The sequence below is a fragment of the Hypanus sabinus genome, chromosome 14 (assembly GCF_030144855.1).
Source record: "Hypanus sabinus isolate sHypSab1 chromosome 14, sHypSab1.hap1, whole genome shotgun sequence".
NCBI classification, from domain to species: Eukaryota; Metazoa; Chordata; class Chondrichthyes; order Myliobatiformes; family Dasyatidae; genus Hypanus; species Hypanus sabinus.
The window spans coordinates 53,515,642-53,535,663 of record NC_082719.1 but is presented as its reverse complement, the minus strand read 5'-3'; the positions used below and the strand labels follow the sequence as shown (position 1 = coordinate 53,535,663).

Here is a 20,022-nt window from a genome sequence, read left to right as displayed (position 1 = left end):
ATTACCTAATGAGAAAATTTCCCACAACAAAATACCGTAAGACCAGACGTCACTCTCAAATGTGTAGACGCAGTCAAAAATACTCTCTGGCGCCATCCATTTCACAGGAAGACGAGCCTAGGGTTAAAACGACCTGAGTATTGAATCATTGTTTTTCAAGATTATCTGCAGAATATGTAATTAAATAATGAGTTTCATATCATCCATCTTTAGTACACTGTCAAATGTGTGTGTGTGTGTGTGTGTGTGCGTGTGTGCGTGTGTGTGTGTGTGTGTGTGTGTGTGTGTGCGTGTGTGTGTGTAATTATTCCCAGAGAACTCTGGATATGCTAATTCCATTGTAGACTATTATCAAAGTGAGGAGAAAATTCACACAACACACACAAAATGCTGGAGGAACTCAGCAGGTAGCAGGAAAATTCAAACATCAGAGGTGTAAAGGGATTTAGCAGTTCTTGTACAAGACTTCCAAAAGGTTAATTTACAGGTTAAGTCCGTGGTAAAGAAGGCAAATGAAAGGCTGGCATTCATTTCAAGGGGAATAGAACATAAAAACAAGGAGATAATGCTGTTTTATAATACCCTGCTCAGGCCACAATTGGAGAACTGTCAACAGTTTTGGGCCCCATATCTCAGAAAGGATTTGTTGTCATTGGAGAGAGTCCTAAGGAGTTAAACATATGAGAAGTGTTTAGCATCTTTGGGCCTGTACTCACTGGAATTTAGAAGAATGTGGTGGGTGGGGGGGGGGGGGGGTAGTGTGGATCTCATTGAAACCTACCAAACATTGAAAGGACTAGATAAGGCGGATGTGGACAGGATGTTTCCTATGGTGGTGGTTCTAGAACTAAAGGGCACAGCCTCAAATTTGATGGGAGACCCCTTAGGAAAAGTGATAAAGAGGAATTTTTTTCGGTGGAGAGAAGAAAACTTAAGGAATCCTCTGCCACAGACCACTGAGGAAGCCAAAACCATGGGTATATTTAAAGTGAAAATTGATAGCTGTCTTATTGGTTGGGGAACCAAAGATTATGGCAAGAAGGCAGGTGTATGGGGTAGAGTGGGATCCAAGATCAGCCATGATGGAATAGCAGAGCAGACTCGATGGGCTGAATGGCCTAATTCTGCTCCTTTCTCTTATCATCTTAATGTTTAAAGGAAATTGTCTCTGGAATAAGCCAGGGACCTTTGTTGTGGAAAGGATGGGAAGATAATTTGACTCTGGTTATTTGCACACAGCTTCTAACATATGGTAAAAAATAAAATAATAAAGTGCAATAAAAATACTCTTTGCTTGCCTTTGTAGAAAAAAATAGTAATCTGCATCTGAGTCCTTGATGATCTAGTACACAAGTAATTCTTTGCTGGTCAGGACTTGATGTGAATTTAAATCTAGGATAGTCAAATTTTGCTTTGCATTTGCAACTCTGGTGATTCAGTACTGATTTGTGACATTGCTTGGCACCCCTAACTCCTCTACTTCAGGGATCATATACTTGTTTGTCAATAATTGTTGGCTGTGCATTTACTGTAAGTTTAATACCTGGCAGTTGACTTGCATAGCTCACAATATATACCCAGCAACTGCTAATTAACGTTTGATGCAAAAACATACAAAATATTGTCTTTAGTAGATCATTGTTATGTTCACACTTTCCCATTGCAGATGAATTCCATTCCACTGTCCTGTTTTAAACAACATTTCCTCAATTTTGGGAACTAGTACTGGAACCAGACACATGGAAGTGGATGGACAACAAGAGCAAACGGTCCTGCATCACTTACATTGCCTTTCACCACATAGTTGGAATCATTCCTAATGTCTCTAGCCAGTCCAAAATCACATATTTTTGCAATCCGTCCATTTGTTAGGAGAATGTTTCTTGCTGCCAGATCTCTGTGAATGCACTGCAATAAGTGAGATACGCATTGTAAACAATATATAATAAACACAATCTAGTTTATAATTGAGTTACAATATTATCAGCAATATTGTCTGAAATGGTGATTTGCAAGCAAGTTTATGCTTACATTCTTAGATGAGAGAAAGCTCATTCCTTTTGCCACCTGATAGGAAAAGATGAGAAGATCTTCAAATTCCAGAGCCAGGCTATAGTCTTCGGTGTCCTCACTGTTGTTTTCCTTATCACCATAGGATTCTAAACAACAAAGTACCTGATGTTTAAACAGGCACTATCTAGTATTTTCTCCCATTCATAATGTTATCTACGACACAGATTTGGATCATAGAGCAAGATAATAGGAAACACTTGCAGAATGCAAAGTCTGTTCATCTTTAACAAAGATTGTCTCAACTGAACCAGTTTTTCAGATAAACTGAGAACAATGTGATAGAGACGGCATTGCCTACAAATCCAGCTCCAACCATGATTTCTAAACAAGCTATGGAACTTACATACTAAAGAGGCAAACAACACATGTAAACTATTGACTGACCTGCTGAATTCCTTCAGCACTTTCTATGCAATGCTCTCAAAATTTCCAGTATTTGCAGAAACGCTTGTACTAATGACATGTAAAATATTTTATTCCTTGAACTGTGATTACTTCACAGAATTCATGTCATTAGACAATTTTGTACAATGCTGTCATTTACTTTCCAGAAACATCTCTCCCCTAACTCTTCCCCTCTTGCCTCTCCTAATTCCTCTATACCCTCCTCCTGCTTAAACACACCAAATACACTAGCACATAGTGCTGATATATACAGTATAATCCTACTGTAATTAACTTTATCCTCCTCACATCCCTGTCAACTCCCCCATATCCCCCTCCCCAGATTCTATCACTACACTCTAAAGGCAATTTACAGAAGCACACACAAAATGCTGGAGGCCAGGCAGCATCTATGGAAAAGAGTAAACAGCTGATGTTTCAGGCTGAGACCCTCCATTAGGATTCTTTTCCATGGATACTGCCTGACCTGGTGAGTTCCTCTGGGACTTAGTTGCTTTGATTTCCAGCATCTGCAGACTTTCTCTTGTTTGGGAGGAGCAATTTACAGTTTCTTAATTAATCTACAGGTTAGCATGTTTTAGGGGATGTGAGAAGAAAACAAAGCACTTGGAGAAACCCCACATGGTCAGAGGAAGAACGTGCAAATTCCATACGAATAGCACCAAAAGTCGGAATCAAACCCCTGTCACTGCAGTTGTGAAGCAGATGCTCCACTAGCTACACCACTGTGTTCTTCCTTTATGTTTGGCATGGCTGTATGACATACACCTCCCACCCCACCTCCCCACCATTCAGATAGGTAAATTGCAAACATTTGCCATTCATTTCAACAAAACCGTGATTACAGTGCAACCTGATCACCATCTTACCCTTGCTTGGCAATCTGATTTTGTCCTGGGTGGTATGAGGAGACATTGGTCTGCTTGGCTTCATTTCCATATATGATCCAGAATTATTGCTGCAATATGTAAAAAATACATTAAATCAATATTGTATTAGAATTTAAAATAAAATAACAGTACACCTTCACGTAAATGGAATCTTTAATCTTCTGGCACCTTTTCCAAACAATTTGTCTTAGATCAAAATGTGAACACAAGCCAAACTGCAAAGTCTGTAAACCGCATTGTGAATTGTGAATAGTAATTCTAGGACTTTAGGATGCATAATTTGATAAAGTAAAGAATTAGTTCAAAATGCTTATTAAAGTAGTGTCGAATTGTATTTTTTTACAGCTGTCAGTATACCATGGTTTTGAGTTAAAATATTTGGGAATTGCACATGATTAAAACTTTGCAAGATGCTCCCATGGCCAAGAAGCAGTTTTGGGAGGTGGAAGAGGGTAGGAAACGGAGTGCAAGGAGGAGAGCTCCTGATTCTGAGGCACCTTCTACTGACACAATCAGGTACTATTCATGTTTACCATTCAGCATTCCCATGGCTGGAAATCTCCATTCCTTGGAATAACCGTAGGATAGGCATGCTCCATGTAGCATGGGAATTTACTTGGTGTGCTATCCTTGCCACTTCAAGGATCAGCTTTCCTTGCCATATGCATTTCCATGCATTAGGAATTTTCTGTGATGCATTGGCATGACATGCAACAAAAAATTCAACAATGGTAAAGAATAAAGAATTATACACAAATAAAGTACAGACATGGAATAAAATGTGCATAAATGCCAGCATGTATTTACAATACAAACAGCATTATAAAAAGTGGTTTAAAGTGTTCACTCTGCAGTCCAGAGACTGCAGAGCTATTATGGAGGGGGAGGGCTAACTAGAAAGGTTGACCAACTGCCTGGGGAGGGGAGGAATTTTAAGATGGTGTAAAGGCTTTGTTTTAATTAACCGCTATGCTGCACCTTTGCTGCAGATTGATTTACAATCACTTATATCTAAATCTGCAATTCAATATGCATCAGAATCAGGTTTTGTATCATTGGCATATGTCATGAAATGTGTTGTCTTTGCAGTAGCAGTATAGTGCAATACATTATTGAAAAAATTCTGAATTACAATAAGTATATATATCTAAAATAGGTAACTTAAATAAGTAATGCAAAATAGAAATAAAACAAGTAGTGAGTTAGTGTTCATGGGTTCAATGTCCATTCAGAATAGTGTAGCTGAAAGTGCATAATGTTGTATATTGTATCCAGCCACTGAAATTCAGTCCATTTAAAACATCAGAATGAATCTGAAGCACAGAGTACAAAATGTTGAGACTAAAGCATGTGAAAAAGGACAGGCTTTATTTTATATTTTGATACCAGAACTGTAGAAAACTTTGGAAAAACATCTTATGATGAACACACTTGATTATAGGATGATTTTTAACCTCAGTTGCTACAAGCAATATTTAATTTGCTAATAAGAAAACATTCCATTGTTTTTCTTACTTCTCTAGATGCCTCAGATTCATGATGTTCTTATATTCTGTTTTCTGCAGATCCTGTTCTTTAGTTTCTGGCCAAATGAATGAGTCTCGTTTCCTTCTCAGAAAGTTTAGAAGGTCACCAAAGCAACAGTATTCAGTGATTACCAGAACTGGACCTGGAACATAACAGTCAATTCATTAAAATTCATAGGCAACTTTCAGGAACTGCTGACGTTCCTGGAATTTGTGTAACATTATTTTTTTCAAAATCAGGGTTTAAAGTAATGGTTCATCGGTTCTGAAAATAAATCATGGAGATTCAGCACAGAAACAAGTCCTTTGGTCTACCCAATCCAGGATCATCAAACATCCATTAACAGTGTTCAGTGATGACCACAAATAGACTGAAAACAACTGCCAATTCATTAAAGTTCACAGACAGTGAAAGAAAACCTATATACTGCATTACCAATCAGGATGGTACATGGCTGGAAGCCACATTCCAGGCCATGGTGCTTTTACTGCCCTCGTCCTTCTAGAAGGTAGAGGTCATGGGTTTGGTAGTTGCTGAGTGCACTCTATAGATGGTACACGTTTGAAACATCAGATAACCTGGACTATTGAACACCAAAATATGTTCAGCTCAGTTTGATCATTAATGCTACAAATAATACCAGCAATAACTGATTGTTCACATTGTTATTGTTAGGAACAGTGGATGACCACTTCCAGTGACTGATTCGGGCAGGGGAGGCCAGGTCTCAGACACTGCTGTCACCACTGAAAGTCTCCATCTAGGGCCTTGGACCTTGGGAAATAAGGCAGTCCATATCAGCACTGCACTCTTCCACAAAGATGAGCTTTCTAGACAGTCTTTTCTTATTATTGAGATAAATATTGATCAGGACAACTGTGAAATCTTCTTGAATAATACCATGGAATCATTTCTTTCCAAATAAATGGACAAACAAGGCCTCAGTTTAAGGCCTCATGTGAAAGGCAACACTTCATAAGGTGCAGCACTGCAATATCCCTTACGATTTATGAAAGCAAATCTTGGAGTCAAACTTGAATCTGCAGACTCCTAATTCAGTGTCAGCGGGGCCATCACTGACTGTTTCTCCACATTAAGGTTAACTGTGCTCAGTTAAAATGTGCAAAATAAGGGTTAGGCTTAAGTTGTTGAACTGACCTCCCACAGTGCATGCTCCCAACAGGTTGACAATGTTGATGTGCTGCCCCAGATGACTCAATACTTTCAGTTCAGACATCAGAGCTTCCTTCTCTGTGGAGTGAGCACTTGCTGTAAAGCCAGATTTACAGTTGTTAGTTTATGTCACAGCATCTCAATCTACAATACACAGAACATTTAACATACACACTTACGTTTAAGCATCTTTACTGCAACAGTCATAATGGAGTCAGCCTTAGTCAATCCGTAAGCCGCAGCCTCCACGACCTTCCCGAAGGCTCCAGCACCGAGAGTTTTACCTTAGAATAAGTAACATACTCCTCATAATTGAATTAGCAGTATGAGAATTAACAACACTGAAAACACATACATTGCAATACATTATTTATATGAATTACAAGAGGATATAATGGCAATACTCAATTTATTAATCAGAAAATAAACATCAAAAACTATCAAAAATATTAGTAAATATCTGTTGGGTCTCATTCCCACATTTAAAATATTCCATTACAATAAATTTATTGCAAAGACAATTCAGATTGGCTAAATTCATTACAATTAAAATTGGCCAAACAAAATATCAACCAACCAAAACGCAGCTTGTCTCTGGGGAACTCCCACTTATCATCGTAAGGTAACTGTGTCGGGTCGATGTAGGTGTAGTTATTCCCATGTATTCCTTCAACTACTTTCCACTGAATCTGGTACCTGGGTTTCTAAAAACAATCATATTTTCATTAATACTCATTGATATAATATAAAGCAACTAAGAGAGTTTTAAAAAAGCCATAAATTTAACTGCACTTTACCTGTTGATATTTGTAAAACAGAATTGCTAAAATTACACACAGTATGCTTGCTGCCGCAGCAAACAGGGACAAGAGTGGAGTAAAGAGTTGATGAGTCTTCATTATTTCTGTAAGAAGAAATAAAAAAATGTTATTGGATATGAACATGAGTTGATAGTTACAGTCAAATTCATCTCAAGTAGGAGTCCAGTATTAAACCACTGGACTACCGACCGGCACAATAATGTAGTGGTTAGCACAACACTTTATAGTACAGGCAAACTGGGATCAATTCCTGCCGCTATCTGTAAGGAGCTTGTACATCCTACCCCATGACCACAGGGGTCTTCTCCAGGTGCACTGGTTAATTGGTCATTGTAAATAGTCCTGTGATTAGGCCAGGACTAAATTAGGGGATCGCTGGGCTACGTAGCTTGAAGGGCTGGGAGGTCCTATTGCGGCATCTCAATAAATAAGTACGGTACACTTCAGCAGCCCATAAACCCAACTATTAAAAGGATGGGCTATCTATGTTAACCATGGTGTTCATGGGTGGCAATTGGGATGAGAAAAATCCAGCAGGCTATGCTACTGATGTGGGGTGGCAAGTACAGTCTGAAGTACAAGGGGAATGTAAGGCATTAATATTGTTCAGGCAGCTGCTGAATACTTGCCAAATTATATTATGTAATTTATTACACTGAAAGATTTTATGCTTCATCGTGTAGATAATATCACACGTTTTAGTTTCAGCAAGAATAAACATTCACTGTTATTGAACAGAAGTTTACCTCCTTTTATCTGATAGATTGTTTGACCTCTGCCAACACTGTTGTTTGCCAGACATTCTACAGTGATGTTATTCTTCAGTTCATTGGTGTTAAGAATGCTTTCCACTTCAACCCTTCCAAAACGGGGCTGACGTATTATCCTGTTGGTCCAATGGCCTTCAGCTGGTGTCACGGCCACCTCTGAGCACCTGAAACCAAATAGCCAAACACAATGAACTAGGAAGTACTGTCATCTGCTTCTAGCATGTTAATAGAGGAAATTTTGTATCGTTTACACAATCTTCACACTCTCTTCTAATCTGAAGGTAAGGTCGGTGGGAAGACATAGAATAATAGCAAAATCAGTCTTTTCTGCTTTTTCTACAGGGATTCTACCCATCGCCTGCTATAGAATGACACCTGGAGAAGTTCATGTAGCCATCAAAATAAGGCCCACCATCGGAGACAAATGTGATAAAAATGTGTTCGGGTGCATTCAACGCAGCCAAGCTGCAGGGCAAAGTCAAGGGCAACTCAAACAAAACCCCAAAATATGATTATATGCATGATTTGCATATTTTTTCATTTAACTGTTAGAAATCACAAAGTATAAATATTGGGATGATGTTTGCAAGTGTGCACTATTGAAATCACTGAATCCAGAATGTTCAGTGTCAGTAGGTTAGACCAGTTAAATTGTCTAACTGGTCAGACTATGATAACTGCTGGAAAGAGATTGGGTCATTTAGTATTCTGTTTTCTATGAGGAAGAAGATATTTACTATAAATAATTATATATTATTTTCCTATAAATATTTTACTTTTTTCTCCATTATACAGTAGATTTTCTTAATAATAAAACCTTTATTGTTTAATGTTTTGATGTACTGATGTGTTTGTTGATAAGAGAAAGATGGGATGCAAATGGTTCATTCTTTGTTTCGATATCGAAGGATTTGGGAAAATGAAGGCATTATCACTGTCATGAGAGACAAGAAGCTAACCTTTGAGATCAAGCTCAAGTGACTTAAAAGATAGAAAAAGCCAAAAATGTCACAAAAATATTTTCCCAGACTGCAGCATCTATCTCTAAGCACAATTTACAAGGTTACAATCAAAAGTTTATCTGAATAATTAAGCAGATTTCTCTGACTAAGTGATCTATTGAATTGTTATCTACAGTCCTATGTCATTTTACCACCAGGAAGTAATGAATCAGCTTTCAAAATAGTTTATATTTCTCCCAACATGAAGCTGCAGCAGGAAAATATGATTAATATCCTCATATGCCATAAAGATTTGTTTATATCTTTTTAAGCAAAATATTGGCCTGGACTTTTGAGATAGTAATTGACTAAACATTTGACTTCATTATAGTTCACAATTATAATAATTATAATAATTCACAACTTAAGGGTTAAAGGAGAATGCTTTCAGAACTTCCCAAGTACACAAATATCTTAAATTCTCACCTGATCTCTGAACTCTTATTATAAATACTTTATAAAAGTCTGAACAGAAATGATTTATGTAAGGCAAATCACAGCTCATTTTCTCACCGTTTCTGTTGTCCAGGGCAGTGAATCCATTTAATATCTGGTTCTGGGTATGCTGCAGCTACACATCGAATTTTACCTGGCCTGTATTCTTCAAGAACAAGAATCTCTGGTTGGCCTGCAATATACAAATGGAAATATGATCAACATTGTCTTTTAAAGCACTGTCAAACATTTCAGAAAATCTCCGTTGTTAATTACATTAATTTATACTTTATGTTCACTGAACCATTTCATAAATAATTGCAAAGATAGAAAGTATTCATAGAAAGTACTGGAAAAAGTCCCGTTGGACATCATCTGTGGAGAGAGAAATAGTTAATGTTTGAGGTCTGAAACCCTTCTTCAAAACAGAGCTAAGCTCTAATGAAGAGTCCTAGCTCTGGCCAAACCAATGAATTGTTTTGCTTTCTGCAGATGCTGCCTGATGATAATCCAATAAGACCTTAAATATTGGAGCAGAATCAAGTCATTTGGCCCATTGAGTCTGCTCCACCATTTGATCATGGCTGATCCATTTTCCTCTCAACCTCATTCTCCTGTCTTCTCCCCATGTATCAACTTCTGCTTTAAATACATTCAATGACTTGGCCTCCACTGCCACTTGTGGCAATGAATTCCACAGATTCACCACTATCTGGCTAAGGAAATTGCTCCTCATCTCTGTTATAAATGGATGTCCCTCTATTCTAAGGCTCTGCTCTCTGGCCCTAGATTCTCCCACTACAGGAAACATCCTCTCCACATCCATTCTATTTAGGCCTTTCAACATTCAATCAGATACCCCCTCATTCTTCTAAATTCCAGGGAGTACAGGCCCAGAGCCAACAAACACTCCTCATATGAAAAGCCTTTTAACCCTGGAATCATTTTGCAGAACCTCCTTTGAACTTTCCCCAACGTCAGCACATCTTTTATTAGATAAGGGGCCCAAAACTGCTTACAATACTCCGTGAGGCCATTCTTGTTTTTATATTCTAGTCCTCTCAAAATGAATGCTAACGTCGCTGAAATTATTTTTTTTTAGCATTTTCTATTTTATTACAGATTTCTAGCATCTGTAGTTTTATCTTGCATCTGCAGCTGAGTTGCTAATAAAGTAGCATGAGTCATGAATGTTTAATATGATCAGCTTCTTCTTTAAGTTCTGTAACAAATTAGATATTCATAAACCAAACCTTGGCAGTTATGATAATAACATAATATGAATTATCTAATTACATATCATGCACCATGTGTTACATTTAACTGTATATAAAATCTTGAGAGATATTATGCAGAAAAGAAGAATGTACAAAATAATGAAAAAGCAAAGAAGTTAATAGAATAGGAAGAACTTAGAAGTCAGACTGAGATGCATTTACTGATAGGATGCAAACAAAGATTGTAAACAGAATTTCTCAAATAACACAAAGAGTAAAAATTGGGTACTTTTTAAGGATCTCAAACAGAACTGGAGATAGAAATTGAGCTATTTATCACCAACAGTGGTGGTGGAGCCCAAGGAAACCAGAGTGGTCAAGTTATTAGTTTTGTTAAACCACCAAAAGAAGAAGTTGAGGAAACAGCATTAAAAAAGGTAATTTAAAGACATGCCACTAAATATTTAGTGCCACATAGGAATGTATGGCAAGAACAGAAATTAAAGAGTGATATTAAACAATGTATGCAACTTTGAAACAAACATATGCAGTTTGTAAGCAGATATGATTAAAGTATTTCAAATGCTCTCTTTGTTATTATTCAATATTCAACTAGAATCAGATAATTTTGTAATGGATTGGAAGGAGACCACTAGGGTCACTGTATAAAGTAAATAATGTAGTACTGTATTTTTCTTAAACAGATTTGACTCAATCACCTGAAAAATTTCTGTTTGTCTGTCTTATCCATTCAACCTCATCAACAAAACACATAGGAAATGCAAGAGACAAATCAAACATATGATTTCTTGAACATATTACAAAGAAATTGTTGAACTCACCAAAGAACTGGAAAAAAAACCAAATGAATGTGAACATTTTTAATTAAGTGCAATTCAGAATGAAAAGAAAGAAATAAGCTGTACAAAAGGAATAAAATCATACAAAGCATATCAAACTGTGGTCTGGTTATAATATATCTTTTTTTTAAACTTTTTTTATTGAGTTTTCAAATAATTACATTTGAACTCAATTTATGTCCTACACAGATTATAATCAATAAGGGGGAACTTGATGTACTAATCTCCATAATCTCTTTCAGCACGAGGGTCTGTTTCGTTTAAAATCAAACAGCCGAATACGTCCACTGATCTGCATGGTAAAGTATGCATATGACAAGAGCAAAATAAACATTTAGAGCTGGAAGTTAAATGAATCAATGCTCTCCAACTGTCCGACGCATGATTTTGCACTGTGATATAGGGTGTTGGTTCAACTTACTATTTATGTATACATCAAATGCAACTGATGAACTGGAATCAGAATTTGAAGCGAAAAATGTATAAATTCCACCTTCTGCTCCCTTTACTCGGACTAGATGAAGTTCACTCATGTATCTATGAATAAAATATATGGTGATTATAAAACAATGACTATTAAATCAAAACTTGAAAAAAGCAACATCTTTATATTTGTAACGTATCTTAAAAAGTTCTCTCAATGATATTTGTGGGGTATTAGGCTGGATGTTGCAATTGAGCTTATCAGCAATCACTACTTTTCAAAAGTGAATCAAGTAGGAACTTCAGCAGGCATTCATGGGCAGGGCAATGCAGGAACCAGGAACTCGTTGTATGAGACACCATGCCGCATCAAAAGATGCCCGATAATGGAATCTTGCTGAGAAATTCACTATTGAAATACTAGCAATTCTGTAAAATCGCATGGGTAAAAACTAGACATCCAAAAGGTCACCTTTTTTTTCCACTCAGATGCAAATTTTCCTTCTAATGATGCTGTGATAGGCCACCCCTCTGCCACTAAAATCCTTCACAAAATTTCAAACTGCTACCAGGTTTGAAGTATTGGTAGAAAGTATTTCTTTGCTAGAAATTATTTTCTTTTCTATTGTGTTTATTTTTACATTCTGTACCGGCTTTGACATTGATTAAACAGTGCAGCAGACATGCCCTGTTTCAGGATCTGATGTTTATTACTCATTCGGATTCTTCAAATGGATCTTCAAAAGGCGCTGCACATCAGATCAAAAGATATTTCTGTGCTGATGTCTGTGGCATTGACAAATTTAACAAACAGCATGGGCAGCTGACCAAAAAGTCCACGCTGATAAATTTAAGTGATAGGACAGGCATAAAGATGGAATAGCTGTTCTCTGTGCATCTTACTTAGGTGTTAAAGCTAATTTGAATATGGTGTACCTGTTCCCATTTTTAGCAGATTTTATGTAGTGGTCTGATGTGTTAAGTAGTTTCTCCTTCATGTGAGTCCAGTACTGTTGATCAGGAGCAGGGTAGGCATCAAACTCCACTTTTAACACAAGATTTTCTCCAATATCTACATGAAAAGTATTGTTCTCTGGAGTTGAAAACGTCACATATCCTTCAGCTAGTTAAAGAGAAAGTAAAGAGAAAAATTAGTGTCGGACATTTAAGAATCTTAAAAGTATCTCCTAAAAATCCTTTTGGAATCATTGTGGGAAATAAATAAATGCTATTTTAAATTCTTAAAGTGAAAAAAATACAGTGCATGTCTATTGTTTTGTAGAATATTAGCTAATGATACTGCAATGATATTCATTTATTTTCTGGTTCTATTTAATTAGTATGCCTAACGCAACTCAAATTGTTGTAAAAGGTTTCCAAGATGGTAAGGAATTCAGGACTTATAATGAAAGATAGTAAACTTTTTGCTGCACTATTTCTTTGAACAGAGCATTTAATATTTCAATTCCTAAATCATATTGTTTGTAATGGAGTCTTGCCACCTGGTAAGAAGTCTTTCAGCCCGCAGAATCTATGCTAACTATCAACTACCCATTTTCATTAAGTCTATACTAAGCACACTTAACTTGCCCCGTGCTTTTATCAATTTCCCACAGGTTCTCCCACTCACCTACACACTTGGGACAATTTACAATTAACTTACTAATTTAATGTCTTTGTGCAGCAGAAGGAAACTGAAGCTCTTGAAGAAAATCTGTAAATTTACAGGAAGAATATTCAAACTAATCTCAGGCCGAAGCAAAGGACAGGATTGTGGGAGCTGATCTACACTCAATGGTCACATTATTAGGTATCTCCTGTGCCTAATAAAGAGACTTCTAAGCATATGTTCATGCTATTCTGCTGCTGCAGCCCATCCACTCACTGTGTTGCTGCCTAATGGTTGGCTGATTAGATATTTGCATTGACAAGCAGGTGTATGGGTGTACCTAATAAAGTGGTCTCTGAGTGTTGCCCTGCAGCCTCTCCCCCCCCCCCCCCACCCATCCCCTTCGTCCAGCCCTGTGCTTGTGATCTGCAGTTTTGAATGATCAGTCCGGCATTCTGGAATAAGTTAGTCCACTGGGTGACGTCAATGTCATTTGGGAGAAGAGGGAGATCAAAAAGGCTGCCATATTATGGTAGGGTAATTGGACAGGATCAGGATGTAGAAATGGGGTTTAGGAATTGAGTCATTGACAGAAACAGTAGCATTGATTATTAGGTTGTATGGATACAAATCAGCAGATTGGGTGGTAGGCTAGAGATATAATGTGAGGTAAGTGAGTGGTTTGGATTGCCGAAGTGGTTATTTTAGTGTAAGAATATGAGGCATGAGAAAAGGACTTGCGTAAAAATTTTATGAACATGCAAAACATTCTAATCTATTACTGTGTTTTAAGGCCCAATGCAAGATTCCACAGGCAAAAACTATCTAAGTTTTCTAGGAATGATTGCAACAGATAATTCTGCCCATGTTGATAGAGAAATCTCATGATATTCCAATGAATAACTCAGTACATGACATAACCAGGTAAATACCTCTGCTATGCAATCATACTCCTAGGTAATTATCTTTACATTCCTATGTACTGATGAATACTGATTTCTAGAAACAATCAGACTAAACTGATTATTCAGGTTTGGTAAACCAGTCTGATTTCCATCTATAACCTCTTAATATCTTAACAATAGATTCAAATTAGAGATGTACTTTGCATCAGAAAGACAGCCATCACCCTTTGTCTAAATTTCATTGTGAAAGGATACTTTACATTATATGTTGAAAATGTTTTTTTTACTCTAAGATCAAAACTGTTTTGACAGGAGTGACAGTATCATGAAAGCTCAGAGGCAAATCCCGATACATTACTATGGCCACCATACACGAAGGTGAAAATTGATTGTGATTGCATAATAAATAGTTAATAGCTATTATTATCATAATACTAGCTGCATGTAGCCCAGAATAGAGAGGTAATCACAATGGCTACTGACAAATATTTTCAAGGTCTAATTGTTTGAACTCAACCTGCCAGAAGTTTTCTAATGCAGACACAATTCATCTTTGTGTATGGCACTGGCTATAACATTTTGGGAGTTAACTCTCAGTTTCTATCTTAACAGCTATTCCTGCCAAAATGGGAGTAAAATCACAACTTGGGATTTCTAGTGATATGCAGGCCATCCTCCTTCAGTTAGAAGATAATCTTAAGAATAAATTCTGCTGCATAAAAATAATCTAATAGCAATGATTCAAAAATGTCAATTCAGAATTTAGTATGAAACACAAGATAAAAATTACTGGAAAACTGAATGTGATACAGATGTTTAATGGACTAGAGTCAATTTTCTCATTCTCTGATGTTAAAATCATTATTGAGACATTTATGCTTTTAACATATTCCAGAAAGAAGCATAAACTTTAAATAGTTAAGATTTGTTTAACATATTTCATGCCAAACTTTTAACATTTACAGGAAGATATCCAGTTGAGTGGAAGATGGAAATGCACACGAAGGGGAGGAGAGAGTGTTAATGAAGACATCTGGACAGAAACTCACGAGGAGTATTAACAAAATCAAAAACTAGAAAGTGTAATTGTGTAGCGGTGTGCTACACGCAGCGCTGAGGTAACAACATGGAGTCGGTAAACTGCAGTTAAAGAAGATTTTATTTGAACTTCGCGGCTTCGCTTTAAAACCTCCCTGATCCCGTCCTCCCCGGGGGCGGATGCTGTAGGAGGCACATATTCACAGTCCCGCGCGAGCTTTTCCCTTTGTTAGTGAAGCAGACCTGGCGCCCTTTTGGGACTGGCCTTTATGCCGGCGCGCTGGCTATTTGTGAGCCGGTTCGAGTGCGCTAGGAAGTGGGTCGCCACATAACCCCCCCCCCCCCCCAGAACCGGCGATACACCCCCCAATGTCCACAGACTGGGCTGGACCCTGTTTGGGAGGCCGGCCCCTGCGCCGCGGTGCCGGAAACTCGGCCGGTTGCGCCAAGTCCACATGGGCCGGTTTGAGGCGGTCCACCGTGAAAACCTCCTCTTTCCCCCCAATGTCCAGCACGAACGTGGACCCGTTGTTCCGGAGCACTGTAAACGGCCTCTCATAGGGCCGTTGCAGTGGTGGCCGATGCCCGCCCCTTCGTACAAACACAAACTTACAGTTCTGCAGGTCTTTGGGTACGCAGGTCGGGTTCTGCCCATGCTGTGAAGTGGGTATGGGGGCCAGGTCACTGAGCCTCTAGCATAGTCTGCCCAGGACTGCTGCGGGTTGCCCGCTTGGGGCCGGTATGAATTCCCCGGGGATGACCAGGGGTGCGCCGTACACCAACTCGGCCGACGAGGCGTGCAGATCGTCTTTGGGCGCCGTGCGGATGCCGAGTAGGACCCAGGGAAGCTCGTCCACCCAGTTAGCTCCTCTCAGGCGGGCCATGAGAGCTGACTTCAGGTGACGGTGGAAACGCTCCACCAGGTCGTTCGACTGTGGGTGGTAGGCAGTTGTGTGGTGCAGCTGAGCCCCCAAAAGGCTGGCCATAGCTGACCACAAGCTGGAGGTGAACTGGGTGCCTCTGTCGGAGGTAATGTGGGCCGGTACACCAAAGTGGGACACCCAGGTTGCAATCAGTGCTTGGGCGCAAGATTTGGAGGTGGTGTCGGTGAGCGGGATCGCCTCTGGCCATCTTGTGAACCGGTCCACGATAGTGAGGAGGTGCCATGCTCCGCGCGACACTGGCAGGGGGCCCATGATATCCACATGACTGTGGTCGAAACGCCAGTGGGTGGGGTGGAACTGCCCCACCCACCGGCGTTTTGACGGAGGTGGGACAGATGCTCCTGACGACTGCTGCTGGCTATGAGGATGTCGTCCAAATAGATTAATGCGAAGTCCAGGTCGCGTCCACTGCATCCATTAACCGCTGGAACATCTGTACGGCATTCTTCAGGCCGAACGGCATGCGGAGGAACTCGAAAAGGCCGAACGGGGTAATGAGTGCCGTTTTGGGGACGTCGTCCAGATGCATCGGGATTTGATGGTATCCCGGGACGAGGTCTACCTTGGAGAAGATCCGTGCGCTGTGCAGGTTCGCTGCAAAGTCCTGAATGTGCGGCACAGGGTAGCGGTCCGGTGTGGTAGCCTCGTTCAGCCTGCGGTAGTCGCCGCACGGTCTCCAGCCTCCCGTCGCTTTGGGCACCATGTGCAGGGGGGAGGCCCATTGGCTGTTGGACCGCCGGATGATCCCCAATTCCTCCATTCTCTTGAACTCCTCCTTCGCCCGTCGGTGCTTGTCCGGGGGAAGCCACCGAGCGCGGGTGTGGAGGGGTGGTCCCTGGGCCAGAATGTGGTACTGTACGCCGTGTTGGGACATGGCTACTGTGAACTGCGATGCCAGAACTGATGGGAAATCCGCCAGGACCCTGGTGAAGTCGTTGTCGGACAGCGTGATGGAGTCTAGGTGTGGGGCTGACAACTGGGCTTCTCCCAGGGAGAACGTCTGAAAGGTCTCGGCGTGTACCAGTCTCTACCTTGGCAGGTCGACCAGTAGGCTGTGAGCTCACAAAAAATCTGCACCCAGCTGCGGTTGGGCTATGGCAGCCAGTGTGAAGTCCCACGCGAACCAGCTGGAGCCGAAATGTAGCTGCACCTGACGGGTGCCGTAGGTCCTTACTGTGCTGCCGTTCATGGACCTCAGGGGGGGACCCGGTGCCCTGTTGCGGGTGTTGTAACTCGTCGGAGGTAAGACGCTGATCTCGGCACCGGTGACGACCAAAAAACGGCATCCCATCCGCTTGTCCCACATATACAGAAGGCTATCCAGATGGCCAGCCGCTGTAGCCATCAGCGGCGACTGGCCCTGACGTTTCCTGGGAAGCTGCAGGGCGGGCTACAGCAGCGGGCTTCTGTGCCCCACCGCTGGTGGTAGAAGCACCATTGTTCGTTGGTCTCCTCGCCCCTGCCTCTGGGGTTAGCGGGCTCTGTGGCCGGGCCTGGTCTGGTTTGCTGCTGGGAGCGTGGCTTGGTGATCTGTGTGACGGATGCCCCACTCACCTTCTTGGCATTCCACAGCAAGTCTGCCCGGGCTGCCACCTTCCGGGGGTCGCTGAAATCTGCGTCGGACAGCAGCAGGCGTATGTCCTCGGGCAGCTGCTCCAGGAATGCCTGCTCAAACATGAGGCAGGGTTTGTGTCCGCCGGCCAGAGACAACATCTCATTCATTAAAACCGATGGAGGTCTGTTTCCCAAGCCATCCAGGTGCAGTAAACGGGCAGCCCGCTCGCGCTGTGAGAGTCTGAAATTCCTTATGAGCAGGGCTTTGAATTCCGTGTACTTGCCGTCCGCTGGGGGAGACTGTACGAACTCCTCAACCTGGGCCTCTGTGTCCTGGTCAAGGGAGCTCACCACGTAGTAGTAACGTGTGTCCTCTGAGGTTATCTGCCGAACATGGAATTGGGCTTCTGCTTGCTGGAACCACAGGTGAGGTCGCAGCGTCCAGAAGCTTGGCAGTTTCAATGAAACTGCATGAACAGATGCAGCGTCGTTCATCTCCGGTCCAACTATCGTTTGGACCGTCAGGGTCACCAATTGTAGTGGTGTGCTACACGCAGCGCTGAAATAATGACACGGAGTCGGTAAACTGCAGTTAAAGAAGATTTTATTCGAACTTCACGGCTTCGCTTTAAAACCTCCCTGAACCCGCCCTCCCCGGGCGCGGATGCTGTAGGAGGCACATATTCACAGTCCCGCGCGAGCTTTTCCCTTTGTTAGTGAAGAAGACCTGGCGCCCTTTTGGGACTGGCCTTTATGCCGGCACGCTGGCTATTTGTGAGCCGGTTCGAGTGTGCTCGGAAATGGGTCACCACAACTGGATAATATATTATATCAATCACATAAATTCAATCTGAATTAACTCTTACAAAACAAAATCATATCCCCAGTCAGTGTGAGCCTGAACTTATCTGAGATAAAATTAGAAAAATTAATTTCTGAAATGAGCTTTGGTTGATTGCATACCTAAATAACTTGCAAAAAATGTATTAATGAAAAAAAACTTATAACTTTGAATAAGGTCCTTATTACAGTGTATTTGAAATACAGTGTATCCAAGGAATTCAAATGGTATCGTCTTCTGTTGTACAAAGTGTTTTACCTACAACTTGTAGGAACACTGTAGCATTTGACATGCCAAACCGATTCTTGGCAAAACAGGTGAAATGTCCAGTGTCATTCACTTTCACTGAATCAATGGTCAGTCTCTCTGTGGCTTTATAGTGGTTAGGGAAGTTGTTGGATAACTTCGTCTTTGTGGTTGCCTGGAAGTAATATGTAAGAGAAAACAATCTTATTTCATGTGATTAATTATGCTCTACTTTAGCTTGTCTAGGCAATACAAAACTCTTCACAAAGCTTATTCTCAGCATTACAGTTCTGTTAATTCATTGCTTGAATTTATAGTTGATTTTCATAAATCCAGTAGATCTTCACTGTTATAAATCATATAATTCCACCCAACAATAACTAAAATTGTTGACATCCTCAAACACAAAGTTCTAATCTCAAAATCTAATACAAAACTTTTTTATCTTTGATAATTACTAGGGATTATTCTGGAATTATGAAATTATGGATTGTGGCTATTAATTAAGAAGAGTGAACTTTCAGAAAATATAACCTGTTTACAGTTTAACTTCAACTGATACTTTAAGGCCAAACATTCGATAGGGTCAATCCGATTCCCTACTATTGAAATTATTCAGGGGAAGACAATAAATAAAGGTTTCTGTTAATTGGTGGCCATTGAAAACTTCAGGATGAGATCAGGGAAGGGATGATGTGGCCATTTCCTGAATTAACCTAATGATGAAGGCTTATCCCTGTCACATAATCCACAGTTTAGGACTGTTCTGTGTTGTCACTTAATTATCTGGCTAGTTACATATTCAGTGACCAATCCTCAACATTGCACCAAATGAAATATATTTCGGATGTCTGGAGTTTGCGTTTTGAAACTCTTGCATCATACAGCTACTAGTATATGAATATTCATAGGGGTTCTTCTAATTGGGATGTTCTACCATTATAATTCTGCTAAATTAACCTGACTGCATTCAAAATGTCAAAGTGATTTCAGTCACTGAAATGATTGTTAATTGTTTATTGTTATCTTTGTGTATAAAAAATATAAAACATGATGTGAGGAGAGGAAAACTAGATTCACTTCAGAAGATTTGCTGTGTTGAACAAAGACTTCCAGTTCCAAATTCTGAGTGGCTCAGTTCACAGTCACATCATTTGGGGGCTTGTCTGGGATACATTCATGACCCATTACATGGCAGGCTGCCTTACAGCCCAAGAGGGTGAGTAGTTTTAAGAGTAGCACCCATCCTTAGATCTGTTGAGGCCAACAACCACAGGATCATAAAGTATT

At 40.3% G+C, this 20,022-nt stretch overlaps 1 protein-coding gene across 2 annotated transcripts in view; it reads right to left on the bottom strand.

Moving 5' to 3' along the window:
* Positions 1–20,022, bottom strand: part of kita (KIT proto-oncogene, receptor tyrosine kinase a) — a 70,848-nt gene that overhangs the window by 11,214 nt on the left and 39,612 nt on the right. For both annotated transcript variants that reach the window (XM_059989215.1, XM_059989216.1), the window contains 14 exons: positions 18,745–18,907; positions 12,532–12,718; positions 11,594–11,709; positions 9,174–9,288; positions 7,636–7,823; positions 6,866–6,972; positions 6,646–6,772; positions 6,248–6,352; positions 6,054–6,164; positions 4,884–5,037; positions 3,348–3,436; positions 2,032–2,159; positions 1,786–1,908; positions 6–117 (listed from right to left, as the gene is read on the bottom strand). In XM_059989215.1, coding sequence (XP_059845198.1) covers positions 6–117; positions 1,786–1,908; positions 2,032–2,159; positions 3,348–3,436; positions 4,884–5,037; positions 6,054–6,164; positions 6,248–6,352; positions 6,646–6,772; positions 6,866–6,972; positions 7,636–7,823; positions 9,174–9,288; positions 11,594–11,709; positions 12,532–12,718; positions 18,745–18,907 — 1,825 coding nt within the window. The remainder of the gene's footprint in view (positions 1–5; positions 118–1,785; positions 1,909–2,031; positions 2,160–3,347; positions 3,437–4,883; positions 5,038–6,053; positions 6,165–6,247; positions 6,353–6,645; positions 6,773–6,865; positions 6,973–7,635; positions 7,824–9,173; positions 9,289–11,593; positions 11,710–12,531; positions 12,719–18,744; positions 18,908–20,022) is intronic.